The 16,927-nt window shown below is 40.7% G+C and overlaps 1 protein-coding gene across 6 annotated transcripts in view; it reads right to left on the bottom strand.

Annotated features, from left to right (window-relative positions):
* Positions 1–16,927, bottom strand: part of LOC111157848 (sodium voltage-gated channel alpha subunit 8) — a 118,400-nt gene that overhangs the window by 37,502 nt on the left and 63,971 nt on the right. For all 6 annotated transcript variants that reach the window (XM_022519538.1, XM_022519537.1, XM_022519541.1 and 3 more), the window contains 2 exons: positions 10,808–10,940; positions 5,326–5,564 (listed from right to left, as the gene is read on the bottom strand). In XM_022519538.1, the coding sequence (XP_022375246.1) occupies positions 5,326–5,564; positions 10,808–10,940 (372 nt within the window). The remainder of the gene's footprint in view (positions 1–5,325; positions 5,565–10,807; positions 10,941–16,927) is intronic.

The raw sequence follows: 16,927 nt of genomic DNA, 5'->3' as shown, positions 1-16,927 counted from the left end.
TTCTACTGAGTATGTCCTCAAAGAACTTTCTTTTCTTTTTATTAAAAATTTATTTATTTTAGAGAAAGAGAGAGCGTGAGCTGGGGGAGGGAGATAAAGAGAGAGAGAGAGTTTCAAACAGATTCCCCACTGAGTGAGGAGTCCATCTGGGTAAGAGAATGACTTCTCCCCAGTGTCATAAGACTCCTAACTTTTCTACCTTTCAGAGCACCCCATGTCTCCCAATGCCTCCTGTATCCCACAGGACTTGGTAACATAATGTACTATAAGAAAGTAAAATCCCACAAATGCCAGGTTTGACAAGACCCTCATCCTAAGCGAACCACATAACATCAGACTCTTACTGAATAACATCAGATTCTTACTGAATATTATGATTTTAGAGGAAGGCTTCATATGTAATGGGTTTTAAACTCATAATAAAATTATAGCTTGCAACTACCTGGTTACCAAGTTTACAAAGGAAGCAGTTTAAGGAAAACTTTGAAGATATGGTCTGAGGACAGAACTGGAAGTAGTCAAAAATATTTAGATTACAGATGCTGTTGGGAAAGAGACCCAGTTAATGTATAGGAACGACAAAACAGAACGGTGTGACGGAAATCAAAATGGATACAGGGGCTATAAGGTTTTGTGTCTGTGTACTTTTCCACGGCCCCCCCATTTTCCTAAACTGAAGATGCCGTTATTCTAGAACTGAAAGAAAATAATCCCTAGAGAGACCCAATTAAGCAAAATCAAAGTTCACAGTGCCTGCTACGCGTCTACAGACGGAACATCACTGTGAGGGCAGCTAAGCACATCCTGACAGCCATTTTCCCTCAGTGTAAACCCAGGGAAGGTTTCTCTCTACAGACATGTCAGCCTGCTTGCTGCACACTGAGTAGAGACTGGATTTGCTGTCCCACTGGTTCTGATGGACACACAGGAAATGCTCAGTCATAAGCACTGGCTAACTGACCATGGAATATTTATACTGTGGGAACTCTGATTCCTAAGAGAAAATCAACGATGGCAGAGTTACTGTTGCTCTTCAGTGGGATACATGGCACCCAGATGCCGGGTAGAAATGCCTGTGACAGAGGTCAGCAACCATGTTCTTTCAACATACAGTGAGTGCCATCATTGGGGTTTGCTGGTATGAAAGAACACTTTTTTTACAAATGGAAAAGGGTAGCTTTAAGGTTATCCCTATGATGCCATTCTAATTTGTGCTGTGGTATGCTTCTTGAGGAGGAGAAAAAATAAGAATGATAAGAATTATAATTATAATCACAGAATTATAAGCAGCATATCAACCAACAGCTGTACATAAATGTCGCTCTTGTGAATGTCCTCAAATATTCACCTAGGAATTTATGCTCTAATGTAGCATTTCTCAAAGAAATTGGGACTGGGGTGTCAGGGCCTGAGGAGTGTGGGGAGAGGGTCCACAGGGAGGACACTGGTGTGGATGCTGGGGGTCTAGCATAGGAAGCCAGAGCCTGAAAAGGGCGAGGAGGACAATCACCTAGCAAGAGGTAACAGTGCTTTTTTATCAAATAAATAAAGTAGAAATAGAGGTGACCAGGTTTCTTTGTCAGAGGAGTTACAATTATAGAAACGGAGATACCGGAATGAACCCGGTAATGTTGGACTAGGATAAACAGCCAGCCTCATACTGCGAGGGCCCAGTCATGAACATTGCTCCAATAGATCGTGACTTCTAATTATCATTTCCACTACAACAATGAAGGCTCCTTGAGAAATGGCTGGTCCAGGCCTGAGATGGGAAAAATATAAAATTAGCCTGGACTATTCTATGATACTGGATAAAAGGAAGTGATGAGGATATGTTGACAGGACCCAGAAACCAGCTTGAAGGAACGCCCAGTGGCCAAATCAGGAATGGTTTAAACATTTAGATGATAATGGATTATAGCCCACCAGATAAAACTGAAAGCCATGAGTCTACATTGACATAAATAAATGAATAAATCCAAAGCTTAATGAAGAAAAGTAAATTTAGATAATTTCAAAACATCTTCACAAACACTTACTAATTAAAATGGAATTATAAATGGAAAAGAGTAACTTTACAGGAGAGAAGCCTGGCAGACACCTCCTTCATCAACTGACCGAGTCCCATCAATTTGGGACAAATGGAAACCATGCCATCTGGTAGGTTCAAGGAGAAGACAGCCTCGCTTTTTTGACATTCCCACCAAATGTGTAAGCTGAGTCTAGTCAGGAGGAAGCATCAGACAAACTGAATTTGAGGGAATTCTACAAAATAACTGGCCTGCAGTCTTCCCTAGTCTCAAGGTCAAGAAACTGATGTAAGACTGAGAAAGTCCGCCAAGCTGAAGAAGACTGAAAAGACAGGAAAACCGAATGCAACAGGAGACTGGCACAGCATCCTTTTGCTACAGAGGACATGACTGGGATTTCTGGTAGAACCTGAAGGGGCCCGAGAATGCAGTGGTTGTGAGGTGCACGGGAATTTCCCGAGTCTGGTGGCTGTACTACGGTTTTGCATGAGAACATACTTGTTCATTAAACACACATGCAGAAGGCTCAGAGGCTGTGTCAGCAGATTCCTCTCCAAAACAACATCTTAGACCGTACCTGAAACCTTTCTCCAAGATTGAGATTGTTTAAAAAAACAAAACGAAACACCTTTTAAACTCACTATTGTGTTCAAATGGTTGCAAAAAAGGTAAGAAAAGAATCCTTACATTTATCTCCTGAATAACACAAAAGGTGTAGAAGTCACATAGCCAAACTGGGCTTCCATTTCCTTTATGGAACATGAGGGATGGATAGAATTATCTTTAAGGTTCTTCCTCATATTAACGTTTTTCCTTGTGGGAGGGTTGAGGAGGCAGCAAACTTTACAGCAAACCATTCTCTCCCACCAGAAACCTCCATCTGTATATCTATGGACAAACACAGCTCAGGTCACCGTCCCAGCTGTGGGAAGTCCTTAGGGTTCCAGCCGTGAGATAGGCTGTTCCCTATTTCACAAGCTGGTCAATCTCACTCTTTTCCATCTTTTTCTCAGGTTCATTCAAAGACTCTCTCTAGATGTCCAAGCCTTTGGGAGCTCTTCTCTGCTTGTTAGATGGGATGCTGCCTGGTTCATGAATCATTTAATAAAGCCCGTTAGATTTTTTTTTTTAAATGTCCAAGCTACTGAATTACACTAATATGGTTCCTACGATTTGTGGAGTGCTTTTTACTATTCCAAAAACTTCTCTATAGGTTCTCATTTTGTCCTCCCAAATACTGAGGACATGGTATTATACTTGTTTTATAGATAAACATCTGTGGTTAGAATGAGTAGCATATTTTAAGTTAGTATGTTCAAAACAGAACTCCTGATTTTAAACCTCAAACCTATTCCTTCTTTAGTCATCCTATTTCCCTCTTAGCTACCAAACTTCCAAATCTAGGTACCAGTCTTCATTTCTTTCCCTTCACGCTCACCTCCAATCTACTGGCCAGTCCAAAGTGTCCTGAACCACTCACTGTTTTCCATCCCCACTACTAATTGCATGCTTTCTTTACAATCCCTTGGAAATTCTTGCCCCCAGAGTGTTTTCCCATTTTAGAACTCGGTTTTGGTTGACTTGCTTCAAAAAGTCCCTGAATATTATTAGTTGCTGACCTTCCCTTCTCTCCTCTTTCTTATGGATGATTCTGAGCAAAGTCTTCTGAATGTTCACAACTCTAATTTAGGTGTGACCCTAAGTCTCTACAGATTTTTAAGAAAGGGAAAAATGGTGTTATCTGCTGGTCTGGTGTGAGGGCAATTCTGCTGGTGGTAGGTGACAAGACCTCTCAAATTCCCTTCAAAATCAGGGACTGGCTCTGCAAAAAGCAAGTAAGAGTAAAGACTTTGAGAAAAACAAAACATCGCAGGGAAAATACCACCACCACCACCACCACCATCAACAACAACAAAATTATCAAGCTGTATTTTTCATTACTTAAGTCTTGGCTAATAAGATAAAGCTCATATCTGTATCATCTTGTTGATTCTTTCAAAATGTTGCTTGATGGCCAAGTTTCTGGTCTGCGAGTGACGCAGCCCACTATCAGGTACCCTTCAGAGTCAGCAGATTTCCTGGACAGCCTACGAGAGTGTCCCATTTCAAGATGACCCATATTTCATCGGGTGGCACACGAGGGTTTATATCAAAGCAGTGAGCCTAGAGCGTGTCACTAACTCCGACGTGCAGAGTAGAAAGACCACAGAATTATCTCGGACGTGTACCAGGGAATGCGATAGGCTATAAGGACTAACCAGATAAAGGATCTCCTTTGCCATGTGTGTTTTCATAATCAAAACTCAAAATGATATTATAACACTCTAATAGTATGTTAGTGCTTAATGTAAATACTCTTTGTGTGTGTCAGATGTGTGTGTGTGTGTGTATACAGAGAGAGGGAGGGAGGGAGAAGGAGAACATCAGGCAGGGATCATACTCAAAAGGTAACAAACCACTAGATTTGACTTGCTCATGGTGAAACTCCCAAGGAATAACGAAGCACAGATGACCTAGAAGATTCTTTCCAACTAGATCTTTCCCATCTACCAAAATTCAATCGACTCCTGATTTTTGGACTAAAGAAATAAAACAGATAATCCCCAAATCACAACTATTTGACTTCAGAATACACTGTGCCACCTATTAAGAACAAAACAAAGCACCTCATTCTTATCTTCTAAATAATAAGTTAAATATATGACTTCAGCTAACATTAAAATAAATTTGGCACAGATCAACTAATGGTAGAAACTGGATGAGAGCCCAGAAGTTGGATGGGAGGGGGAAGCCAGCCTAGAATTAAGTTTCCCACAGATAGACCCCATATGGATAATTAAGATATGACAGTGCAGGCAAATTTATAGTTCTGTTTAATGCACTAAAAGAGCTCCCCTATTTTGTGGTGGTTGTTACTGAAGGTGAAAGGGGAAGTGATGCTGGAGTAATGCAGGAATCAATGTGAGAAACAGAACGAGAAAGAAAATCCAGAAGTCCTTGGCTCAGGTTGCTGAAAGCAGCCCACTGCACCATGCCTCCCATTCTGTCACCATGACTGGTTTTCTGCCAATAGCTCCTAAATGACGTCTTCAAAGTTCTGCAGAAAGAGGGAACAGCCAAGGGATCACAACAGTGAGCAGAAGCGGCTGGGGCTACGCCATATGCGGAAGCATTTGTCTTCCAATTAACTCTTACTTTCTTTGCAACTGAACTCCAGCTTCCAGTATCGCAAAAAGATGTCCTACAGGCAAAACATGTTCGGATCATAAAATCCGGAGACGGCGTTCCATCTTACCAGATTTCCTACAGCCAAGACGTGCTCAAACTGTGGTGTCATGGGATGGTGCTCCATGGCCATAAACAGGGTATTCAGGACAATGCAGATGGTGATGGCCAAGTCCACAAACGGGTCCATAACGATCAAATTCACAATCTCTTTCAGTTTGATCCAGTAGGGGTGACACTCCCAGATGAGGAAAGTATTGGCAAATTTATACCAGCACGGCGGGCACTTTCTCTGAGACTCTTCCAGCTCTGTAGTGAGTAAAGAACAAATACGGTGAGAAGACAAAGGGGGCTGCTCTTCACCCTCTGCTGGGTCATTATCACTTCTATTCAGCATAAGAAGAAAGGTGGTCCGAAGGAAGGTGCTGACCTTCCTGAGTGTGTAGTCACCGCCCCCCATCCTGTTTTCTTTCTCATGAAGGGAAAGAGGAAGCAGGGGCAGTCACAGGTCACCTCCCTGTTAACAACGATCTGGTTATAAACTAGGGTTTGATATGTCTGTTTTGGGAACCCAGCGTCATGGTTAGGAGCTTGGCCTCTGGAGTCTGGCTCCCCGGTCTGCCTGGGTTCAGCACTCACAACTGTGTGATCTCAGGCAAGTTGCTGGGTCCTCTATGCTTCTTTGCATCATCTGAAATGACACTTTACAGGCTGGAAGGCTAAACGAGTCCTGTAATCCTCATGCACTGACTGAGGAGTAAGCAAGGTGGTGAAGTGAAGCAGCCTGGACAGCGCCTGGTGCGTGGCAGGTCCTTGGTAAACGGCAGGTCTTAGATTATACAACGTGTCCCTAAATCATTATCAGAGAAGCAGCTGCAAGCACAGACTCTGAAGCCAGACCTACCTGGCCGCTCAGACATTGCTGGGCGGGGGAACCCGGGCACCGTTCTTCAGTCAGTGGAGAGAACTGAATGCGCTAAGACAGAAAGCACCTCAGAGCACCCTGGCCTACAGTAAAGGTCACAGAAGCGTCTGCTCTTAGCACTCATTCTCTGGGCAGCCCAGGCAGCATGGGTGGCCGGCTACCCTGTGCAGGGCGTCTCTTCCAGTCCCAAAGAAGTGCAAGTCAGTGAGCTCACAACTCACAAGTGAGGTGGGCACAGGACTCCCACTCCTCTCCCTTCCCTCCTCTTTCTCATCTCCCCTCTTTTCCCTTCTTGAGACATTTTCGTCCTCCCTCCTTCCTTCCCTCCCTTGGTCTTTCTCTTCTTTCCTTTTTCTTATCTTCTTTCAGTCTGGCTCTCTCGCTTTTAGAAACAGAACTGGTTAGTTTCCAAGAAGATTTTACGTGATCCCCAACATACAAAACAGATAAGCCAGGAACTGCTGTAGTAGAGGCAGGAAGAGGAGCCCAGTCTGGCGGACTTCCTTTTTCCCTGAGGCACTTCCCTAGAATCCTGGACAAAGACTGAATATCACTGGACCAAGATGATCTCAAGGTCACTCACAAAACAAAGATGAAAAAGGACCCTTAGACACTAAAGGCAGAGAACCATTTAGCCGGCAACCATGACAACCCGGGCATTAGACCATAGGCAACAAAGCCCTCCTCAAGTAAAGTATGAGTCATAATAGTCTGAATTACAAAAGTCCAAGGACCTTGATCTCCAAGGATGTTCTTTAACAGATGGAGATTTGAAAACCTGTCAGCATGATAATCCTTAGAGGAAAGGTCTTGGTTCCACGGGGTTGAATATAACTGCATCTATCGCACACCCCAACCCAATTCTGCTGACAAAATCAAATCATTCAAGGAATGAAAAAAAGTTTCCCAGCGTTTCACCAAGAACAAGATGGCTGCCTTAAATTAGTCTACTTTCCCTTTTTCCAACCAGCTGGATGGTGCCCATGGTGATGGCTTTAATTTAGATGGGGTGCTTTGGTTGGGTTTTTGATTGGCTCCCTGGTTGCTAAGAAAATGGTTGCCTTGGTTTTTCAGATTTAAGGGCCACAGTAAGCGCCACGTGGGAGTCTGCGTGGGAAAGGAAGTCTGTGAAGAAAATTTGCTTTGGCTTCTTCCTCACAGAACTCCCTCCCTTCCCAAGGTAAATTTAGTTTTCTAACCAAAAAAAGAAAATGAAAAGGTTCTCTTATTTCCATAAATTCTTACAGTACATATTTGGAAATTTGGTTCCATTCCTCTTTTTAATCTCCTCCCTTCTCCAAATGTCTATTCACTGGCACATGGAGGTTAAAGCAGCGACTGTTCACGTCTCTGACAGTAGACACAATTGCAGTGTTGTACGGTGCACTAGGTTCTAAGTCTCTGCCAGATATCGAAGAGGGGTTTCCCTACCCTATGGGGCACCAAGAAGGTTCCTACAGGGATATTGCGGATCTTACCCACATTTTCTCAGGTAAGATCTCAGGATAATCTTTCGGGTTCCACAAACGGTAAGACAACATGGAGCTTTAGGAGCTAGAAAGGATCAGTTAGGTAACAACAGAGATTTATAAAGTGACTCACAACTTGACCAACTGTTATTGGCCCCACATGCCTGAAACGGCTAAGAATTTTGTCTGAGGAAAAATATTTCCAAAGAAATATCCAAAGGTTTATGGGGTTCCCCTTACTTTGCTCCTGGACATTCTCAGAGAGGTTACTGTAGTCTCAACCTCAGAGGTGCTGGGGATTCTTTTCAGAGAGGGCCTCACAGTTCCACCAAGATGGTGGTGTTAGTAGACCGTGAGGTTTTGAAGGCAGGGCTTCTCTCAGTTCAATTCAACTGCTTTGAAACACCTACAGTGTGCAAGGCCCTGGGAATACGCGGATGAACAAGAGTCCCCACCCTCACAGAGCTTACAGCCACACCACGAGAGACACACAGCGGGGTAAGTAATGGTGCTGACCGACACTTGGGGCTGGTCAGTTGAACACAAGAGCGAGTCAACAAATTGTGGCAGCTGACAGCTCTGGCCAGTTGTCTCTCTGAGGCAGTTTTTGAACCTGTTTTACTTGAGAACCAATAATAAGTACCATCACTTCCTCATTCTTACTTCACCAACTCCCTCCTCTTCTCCCATAGCTTCACTGCTCAGAGAAGTGAGACTATAGTAGTCTGCTTATACCCTTCCCCCAGTCCTCTGAACTAGCCCCAAGCTGATGGCTCTGCTGACTGAATCCTGCTGAGTTTATTGGATCAAGGTGAGCATGTCTACAACGGGATGGAGGGGTTGGCGACACACAACAGGCAGGATTTTCTCCTTATTTACACGCTTCTGGAATTCTCCACTGTGCCCTCTAAGAGATCAGGTAGGCAGAAGAAGCCTGCTTCTTTGGTTTGGTAATCCAAAGATTAAAATTATGTCAGAGTTTCCTAACAGAAGGTCTGAGAAGCAGGAACAATTATTCATTCAATGCTGGCTTTTCATGTTGTAGCAATCATTGAATACAAGGACCAGCAGTTAAATAGGAATGGATCTTTCTTAATGTCCTTTAATTCCCTCTCACATTATTCAGCTCCAGCCATTCGTTGTTCTTTGCTTACAGCGGTGCTGTCTCATCAGCTTTAACAAAGAGAGTGGAATACTAGGGGAGGGGATAGGGGAATGTCTGCGCAGTGAAAGGCTACGTGAACATTAGGACTTAGAAAAGGGAGAAAAAACAGGAATGGCTTCCTACTCAGGAACACAACTATGACGGTCTCTCTCTCCCCTGAGCTGCCCCCTATGTCTGTTTTTTATCATATATGTGCTGGTGGGTGGAGGGTAGAGAATGAGGAGGGCAGAACAGGAAGAGAAAGAAGGGCACAGGGAGAAGAGGAAGGGAGAAGAAAAAGACCAAGCTATCTCTCCATTGGTTTCTACCCAGCTCAGTAGAGGAATGCAAGCACCAAGGCCTTCAAAGGGAAGCCCGCAGCATAGATGCCCCCACCATTCCAAGCACGGCAAGGGTCAGTCTAACAAACATTTCTGGTGCATTTACTTTTACTAGACCCTGTGTTGGGCCCCTTTAGTAATCAATCAACTGAGTAACTGTGGTATTGCGTCAATAGTTCCTCCATTCTGATGTCTGTGCCAGTCGTAAAATATGCCTGTTGGAGGTGCAACTTTCTCTTTCTTTTGTCTTTCTCAACTTCCACAGATATCCAGAGAAATCCTGTTCTTGTCTCCAAGTGAAGAATAAAATTAGCCAAGGTTCTTAAGCTAGTGCTTCTTAGCTTGAAATTCTTATGCTCTGCAGTTATCTCAAAGTATAAACTACAAAGTTTAAAGATATTTTCTTGGATGATGACCTCGATGAAAATTAGAGGAAAACAGGAATAAATGTTCAGGCAGCTGAAACAGTTAACTCAAATTCTTCTTACTTGATACATTCTTAAGATTATTCTAGGTATAGTCTAACACGTTGCTCACAGGTGGTAATGTAAACGATCTAGGGGAGCTCCTTTCTGAGGATTCTCCCTTTATCACAGACGACCCTGCTGAATGAATGAACACACACTCTCTCTCTCCTTCTTTCTCTCTCTGAGTAGAAGAGGTATTGGGCTCAAATGACTTAAAAAATAACTTGTCCCAAGGACATCAGGATAGTTTTGAATCTCCTTAGCTCAGGAACTCTGGTTATTGCTGGGTTAGCCCAGGGGCTCTGAACTCTGAAGAACAGCAATCCGAGGCCTTGAGAATATTCTGGGACAGCTAGGCTAAACCAGTGTGAATCAAAACAAGAAGATTCATGCAGAATCAAACAGCATCTCCTGAGAGAAAACCCAGTCACTGAATCTACCTCCAGAGACAGCAAGAGGAGCCTGCAGTACAGACCACAGGTGGACAGACAGCTGGTACTCGCTGGGGGACTGTAGTGTCGTGGAAAACCCTGATGCTGCACAGCGTGCCAGGCTGTGTCGTGCAGGGGGGCACCCAACATCAAGCACCAGCATCGACAGCAACACTGCTGCAGGTGCACTGTGATTGCACAGTGGCTGTTCTCCGGTGGCACAGAGCGCCGAAATAAGAGGGGTTTCGGCTTACCTCTCACACATCAAACATATTTATGGATATGTGGGGGTGTTTGATAAGAGGCAGAACTAGGTGCCGTCTAAATGCACAGTACATTAGTCCTTCAGGGAAAACCAAGAGGGCCCCAGGTAGCTAACAAGGAAAAGAGGAAGGTATGTTGTAGGGCAGAGGGCATGGAGGGAAGCCATCATTTCTTATCCTCACAGTTCCTCAGTCTACAGCCTTTATGCCTCCCCTCACCCCACTGGCTCCTCATGACCATTATGGTGTTCTTGAGATCTTCTAGCTCACTCCTGACCGTCATTTCCTTCGTAATTCTTACTTATCTGTGTACAATGCTGGTAGAAGCTCGGAAGTCCTTATTTGATTCTCTGCATGCAGATTTGGGATGTTGGTTCCTACAGCCCATAGACTCTATTCCTAAGGTTCAGAGTTAATTTTTGCAAAACTCAGGCCAATGGGCAGGGATTATATTTATCACACACACTACTTTTGAGATCTTGGCGGCTTGGACCGACATCAACGGCACATACCTTCTACTAGTGTATTTGTAACGACACTCAATATACTATTGATTCTGTCCTTCCGCCCATAGGAGGCCAGTTGGTCCATGGAAACTAAGAGAGATCCGGGGCCTTTCTTCTTAATTTCCACCTCAGTTGTAGCCTGGAAAAAAATAGTGAATCGGGTGAGTAAAGTCTTACAAACATTAAAGCTGGGCCTTACTGGACAGACAGTCCAGAGTGTGAGCAGAAACAGATGCTCTTCCTGATACCTTTTACTCTGCTCCTACAATCCTATTCACCTCAAGAAGTAGAAGCAAACACGACTATGGATCATCCCAGCTCTAAAGATGACAAGACCAGGTGAAGTCTGTACAAATCTACAATGAACCAAAGAATCTGGCTGGGACCCAAGCACCTCATCTGGTTAATTCGTAGCATGGAACAGAAAGACCAGATCTCCAGGGCCAATGCCATCCGAAGCAGAACCTAAATTCTCCCGTCTCAGTCTCGTATCCATAGCATCTGGCTGGAATTGGACCACACAGTAAAATAAGTAGAATTCACCTCCATTCGACATTCCATTAAGGGCCAATTCCCTGATCACACTGAGTACTGTAGACGTTGTTTCCTGCATGGGTACGAGACACTATCACTCTCTCAAACTGTTGCTTCCAAATATCAGACCTGGGCCCAGCTGAATGTTAGCAAGCTGAAGTTCTACCCTAATTCTCCTCCAAGGCACTGTAAAGAAGTATGGTAAGGGTCTCACTATTTTAGATCTATGTTTATTTTGCCCTGATAAAACTTTACTTTATAAGTTAACCTGAGATATTCAAATTCCCACACAAAAAGGGCAGAAAACACCATCAGACTGTTACACAAAATATTTGTTACATGCTCTACTGTGGGCAGTGCTGGCATGGAAGATTACAGCACAGTGTTTCTTACTGTCCCTTGCTTGTGCTCTTTGTGCCAACCTGAATATACTACATTAGATTAGCCTTCAGGCAGTGGCTTAAAAGCTAGCTTTCCAGTTACCACACCAATCACTATAACATGTCATCCATGTAATGCTGGTTGTCCCTTCCACTGTGAAGATAAGAGGGCAGAGACAGTCACCATCTCTCAGAGCACAGGGGAGATACATGTTTGTAGGAAGCTAGAGAAGTAGGTCTGGATCAGTATCAGAATGACTCTAGCTGTTTTGAAAAGTCCCTAGACAGCTCCATCAGAAAGGCTTTCTGCCCTTAGGTATGACTAGATTTTAAGAACTGTACAGAAGAAAGTTTCTGGCAGATTATAATTTATCTTATTACAGTGTTTCATCAAACTGTTTCACTGATTCAGACATTTGGTTTACCTTAGGGTTTGGTTTTGTTTTGTCTGGCGGAGCTACAGAAGAAATGGAAAAGAAAAAGAACTGATTTCCTTGGGAATTCCTGGCTGTATTACTATACAAACACCTGAATATGTAACAATGATGAGATGACCAGTTCCTCAGGTCAAATAAGATCTATTTCTTTGATAAGCCACTTTTTGGTGCAATTGTCAGCCCGGTATTCATAACACCTAATAAATCAGATTAGATGACTCCATTTTAACAATGAAAATCATCTAAAAATGAATGCAGAAAAGCTCCACAGAGTAGACACTCTTGTTTCTGGCATTTATTCCTTCTAGATTTTTACTGAGCTGCTCTTTGCAGTATATGGTAGAAAATTTTCATAATACTGACTCCCAGGTAATGTAAGATCTGATGGACTGGTTGATTCATCAAGAAAGGATGAAACTGCATTTAAAACTGCTTTGGTTCTAAGTATATCTTATCGTTTTCTGGACTTGCTAGATGTGACAAGATATGAATTCTTCAGACTTTAATAACATTAACCTTAAAGTTAATAAAAATGCTGTCTCAAGGACCTAGTCAAATCATTAGATTAATATTTAGTGCTATCTATTTGAGAGCTATAATAATTTTTAGGTTGGATTTTAAAAACTCCACATAAAGAAAAGTTTATCCCCAAACTTAATATTAAGATGGAAGAATTATTACTTATATCTTTCTATGTAAAATTAAAATAAACTGTAGCAGGGATATGTGGAGACAACTTCTATAATGTTAAAATTGTTCCAGAGTAAGGCATGTTACAGAACATACCTTCAGTTTCAGAAAAGAAAGAAATGAAAGAAGACACCAAGAAAAAGAAATTTCAAAGACCATACTTAAGGAACTTCAGAGGGTAAAAAGAGAAAGTCATTATGTCACCTTTTTACATAGGCAAGAGCATTTACCACAGATCCAAATAACTGATTCCACTGAAAAATCTTATGGTAATAATAAGATATTCAGAAAAATTCCCTTAAATTTGTAAATTAAACAACAGACTTCTAAAAATCCATGAACCAAAAATGAAATCACAACAGAAATTAGAAAATACTTTGTGGATAATGGAAACAATACTTTACAATTTATGGGATCCAGCTAACACAGTGGTTTGAGAAAATTTTACAGTGCTAAATACTTATATTAGAGTATAAAAAGATATACAATCAATGCTCTGAGCTTTCACCCTGAGAAATTAGAGAAAGATCAACTTAAAGTGCAGGTAAGTAGATGAAAGGAAATAACAAAAATAAGAATGGAGATTAACGAATTAGTAAATGCACAAACCAGAGACAATCAAAAAGGGCAAATATTTTTTTAAAAACAGATTAAATTGATACTTCCCTAGCAAGACTGATCAAGAAAAAAAGAGAGAAAACACAAATGATAATTTTCAGGAAAAGGAAGGAGAATATTATTACAAATCCTACAGGCATTATTAGGATAATAAGAATATACTGTAATTTTAAGTCGAACCATTGTAAGATGGAAATCTTCTGTACAATATTTATATCAAAGTATAAGATAAGTATGATAATAAATAAACCCCCAAATCTAAGTGGTTTAAACTAAAAAAAAAAAAAAAAAAAAAAGAATATATTGTAAACAACTTCATGTCATTTCACCTTGTATGAAATGGACAAACTTACCAAAACACAACTTATCAAAACTGATAGAAGAAATAGAAAATCTAAATAGCTCACATTAGAAACTGCAATTGAAAAAACCTTACAATAAAGAGAAATATAGGGCCACCTGGGTGGCTCAATGGGTTAAGCCTCTGTCTTCAGCTCAGGTCATGATCTCGGGGTCCTGGGATTGAGCCCTGCATCAGGCTCTTTGCTCTGCAGGGAGCCTGCTTCCCCCCCCTCTCTGCTTTCCTCTGTGCCTACTTGTGATTTCTCTCTTTGTCAAATAAATAAATAAAATCTTAAAAAAAAAAGAGAGAAATATAGGTCTAGATGGCTCTACCAGTGAATTCTATCAAGCATATACAGAAGAAATAATATCAACACCAATATTAACACCAATTCCTTCAGAAAATAGAGGATATGGGCTACTTCTCAACCTGTTTTATAAAGTTAACATGACCTGATATTAAACCTGCCAAAAACACCACAAGAAAAGACAATTAGTGACCCATATCCCTCATGAACAATGATGTGAAATCCTTAAGAAAACATAAGCAAATATCTACAAAGATAATATACATCATTACCAACAGAGTTTATATCAGGAAAGATAGTTGCACATTAGGAAAAAAGTCAATGTCATTCATCACTTTAACAGAATAAAGGAAAAAAGTGATCTGATTATCTCACAGATGCAGAAAAAGTACATTTAATAAAATTAAACACCTCTGCATAATAAAATTTTTTAGCAAGCCAGGAATAGAATGCAGCAGCTTCAATCTGATAAAGAATATCTATGAAAATCTACAGCTAACATTAGTCTTCTTGATGAAACATTAAATCCTATTCCTTTAATAATGGAAACAAGGAAGAATGTCTGCTTTTATCATTTCTACGCAATTTTGTATCTCAAGTCCTAGCTAGTACAATAAAGCAAGAAAAATAATAAAAGGCATAAAGGTGCAGTTGCTATTATACACAGAAAGTATTATTGTACATGTAGAAAACCCTATGGAATCGGCAAAAAAAAAAAAAGACATAATAGAACCAATATGTTAATTCATCAGGATGATGAGATACAAAAAAATCTGATTCACAAAAATCAACTGCATTCCTATACTCTGGCAACAAAAATAGTTGAAAATAAAAAATTTAAAAATTATACCTTTTAGAACAGTATCAAAAAACACAAATACCAAGGAATAAAACTAATGAAAGATGGGTAAGATATTCACTACAAACTATACAACTTTGCTGAGAGAAACTTGAGAAGACTTTAATAAATGAGAACTATACCACATTTACAGATTGAAACACTCAATATAATTAAGATGTCCATTATTCCCAAACTGACCCATAGATTCAGTGCAATCACTAAAAGAATTCTAGGCTTTTCTGAAAAAAACTGACAGAAAATGCTTCTAAAATACATAAGGACACACGAAGGATCTAGAATAGGAAAATAATTTTTTCAAAACATCTGATAGCAAATTAATCTCTTAAGAGATTATTTGATAATCTTTAAAATATTTTTTGTTTGGAGGACTTATGCTATCTCATTTCAAGACTATAAAGTTACAGTAATTAAACAAGTGTAGTATTGGTATAAGCACAAAGAGACCAAAGGAACAGAAGAGAATCCAGAAAGAGACCCACACGTGAACATCAACTGACTTTTGACCAAGGTGCCAAGTCAATTTAATGGAGAGAAGAAAGTCTTTTTAACAAATGGTACTGAAAAACTAGATATTCATCCAAGTCAACTCCTATCTAATTTCATACACACAAATTGAGTTGAATCAGAGATCTGAATATAAAACCCAGAACTGTAAAATTTACAGAAGGAAAATAACTTCACAATTTTGGGTACTGGCAAAGATTACTTGGACAGGATGCAAAAAACAACAAAAAAGGAAAAAACTGATACACTGGATTTCATAAAAATTAAAAATTTATGTTTCTGATAAGGGACTTATAACATATAAAAAAATAAATCAATAATGGGCGAAAGATTTAAATAAGCGATTAATAAAAGATCTGTGAAAAGCCAATAAGCACACAAAAAGATGCTTATCATCATTAATCAGCAGGGAAATGCAAATTCAAAGCACAGTAAGATACAGTTTATGCCCACTAAGATGCTAAAATCAGACTAACATCACCAAATGTTGCCTAGGATGTGGAGCAACTGGAATTCTAATACACTGTTACTTGGAGTATTAAAAAAAATGGTATAAGTACTTTGGAGAGCTGTGTGGCAGTTTCTTATAAAGTTGAACATACCTTTACCGTATGACCCAGGAATTTCATTCTGAGATAACTACCCAATATTGGAAAGAACCTGAATGTCCATCAGTAGGAAAGTGGACTAACACATGAGAGTGTATTTATGCAATGAAGTACATTTATCAATACTCATCAATAACAAGGAATGAACTATTGAAAGAACATGAATGTATCTCAAACACATCTTGTTGAGTGAAAGAAGCCAAATAAGAAATACATACTGTATGAGTGCTTGAAAATGAAAGAAAACAAATCTATGGTGCTACATGTCAGAAGAGGTTGCTCAGAGAGGTGAGGGTATTGAGTAGGAAAGGGTATTTTCTGGGAGTCTTGTGGTACAAAGGGGTGTCGGAGACAATTCTCGGCAGGTGGGACAGCTCGTGCTCCACTGTCCTTGTACCCACATCTTTGGTAACCCTTCGGTGAGGGTTACCTAAGGTTCTACTGCAATACTGATTATGCAGAATTCCTTTGAAACAGAATATGGTACACAGAGTGTGTATATAATACGTAAAAAATGTTATCTGTGGTGTGGAAATAAATGAAGATCCATCAAATGGGAAAAGCAATTTATTCTGAGCTGGATGTAGGGAGTTAGACACCATCAGGTGTATTTTGCCAGAGACTCAAAGACAGGCAGAGAGGGAAAGCTTTAGAGTGAAAAAAGGGGAGCCTTCGGGTGTGCCTTGATTTCAAGCTGGCTGACACATGGAAGCTGTAGGTGGGCATCCTAGGTGATTGGTTAGGGTTACCTATTTGGCTTTCTCTGGTGGTCCTAAGTTGAAAGCAGAAACAAAACTTTAAAAGTCTCTTAGCAATCAAGTCCTGACCGTTTGGGGCTGACTG

Source organism: Enhydra lutris, unplaced genomic scaffold, assembly GCF_002288905.1.
Source record: "Enhydra lutris kenyoni isolate GAN:26980312 unplaced genomic scaffold, ASM228890v2 scaffoldscaffold56, whole genome shotgun sequence".
Classification (NCBI taxonomy): domain Eukaryota; kingdom Metazoa; phylum Chordata; class Mammalia; order Carnivora; family Mustelidae; genus Enhydra; species Enhydra lutris.
The sequence above is the reverse complement of the archived record's forward strand: the minus strand, read 5'-3'. Positions and strand labels throughout refer to the sequence as shown.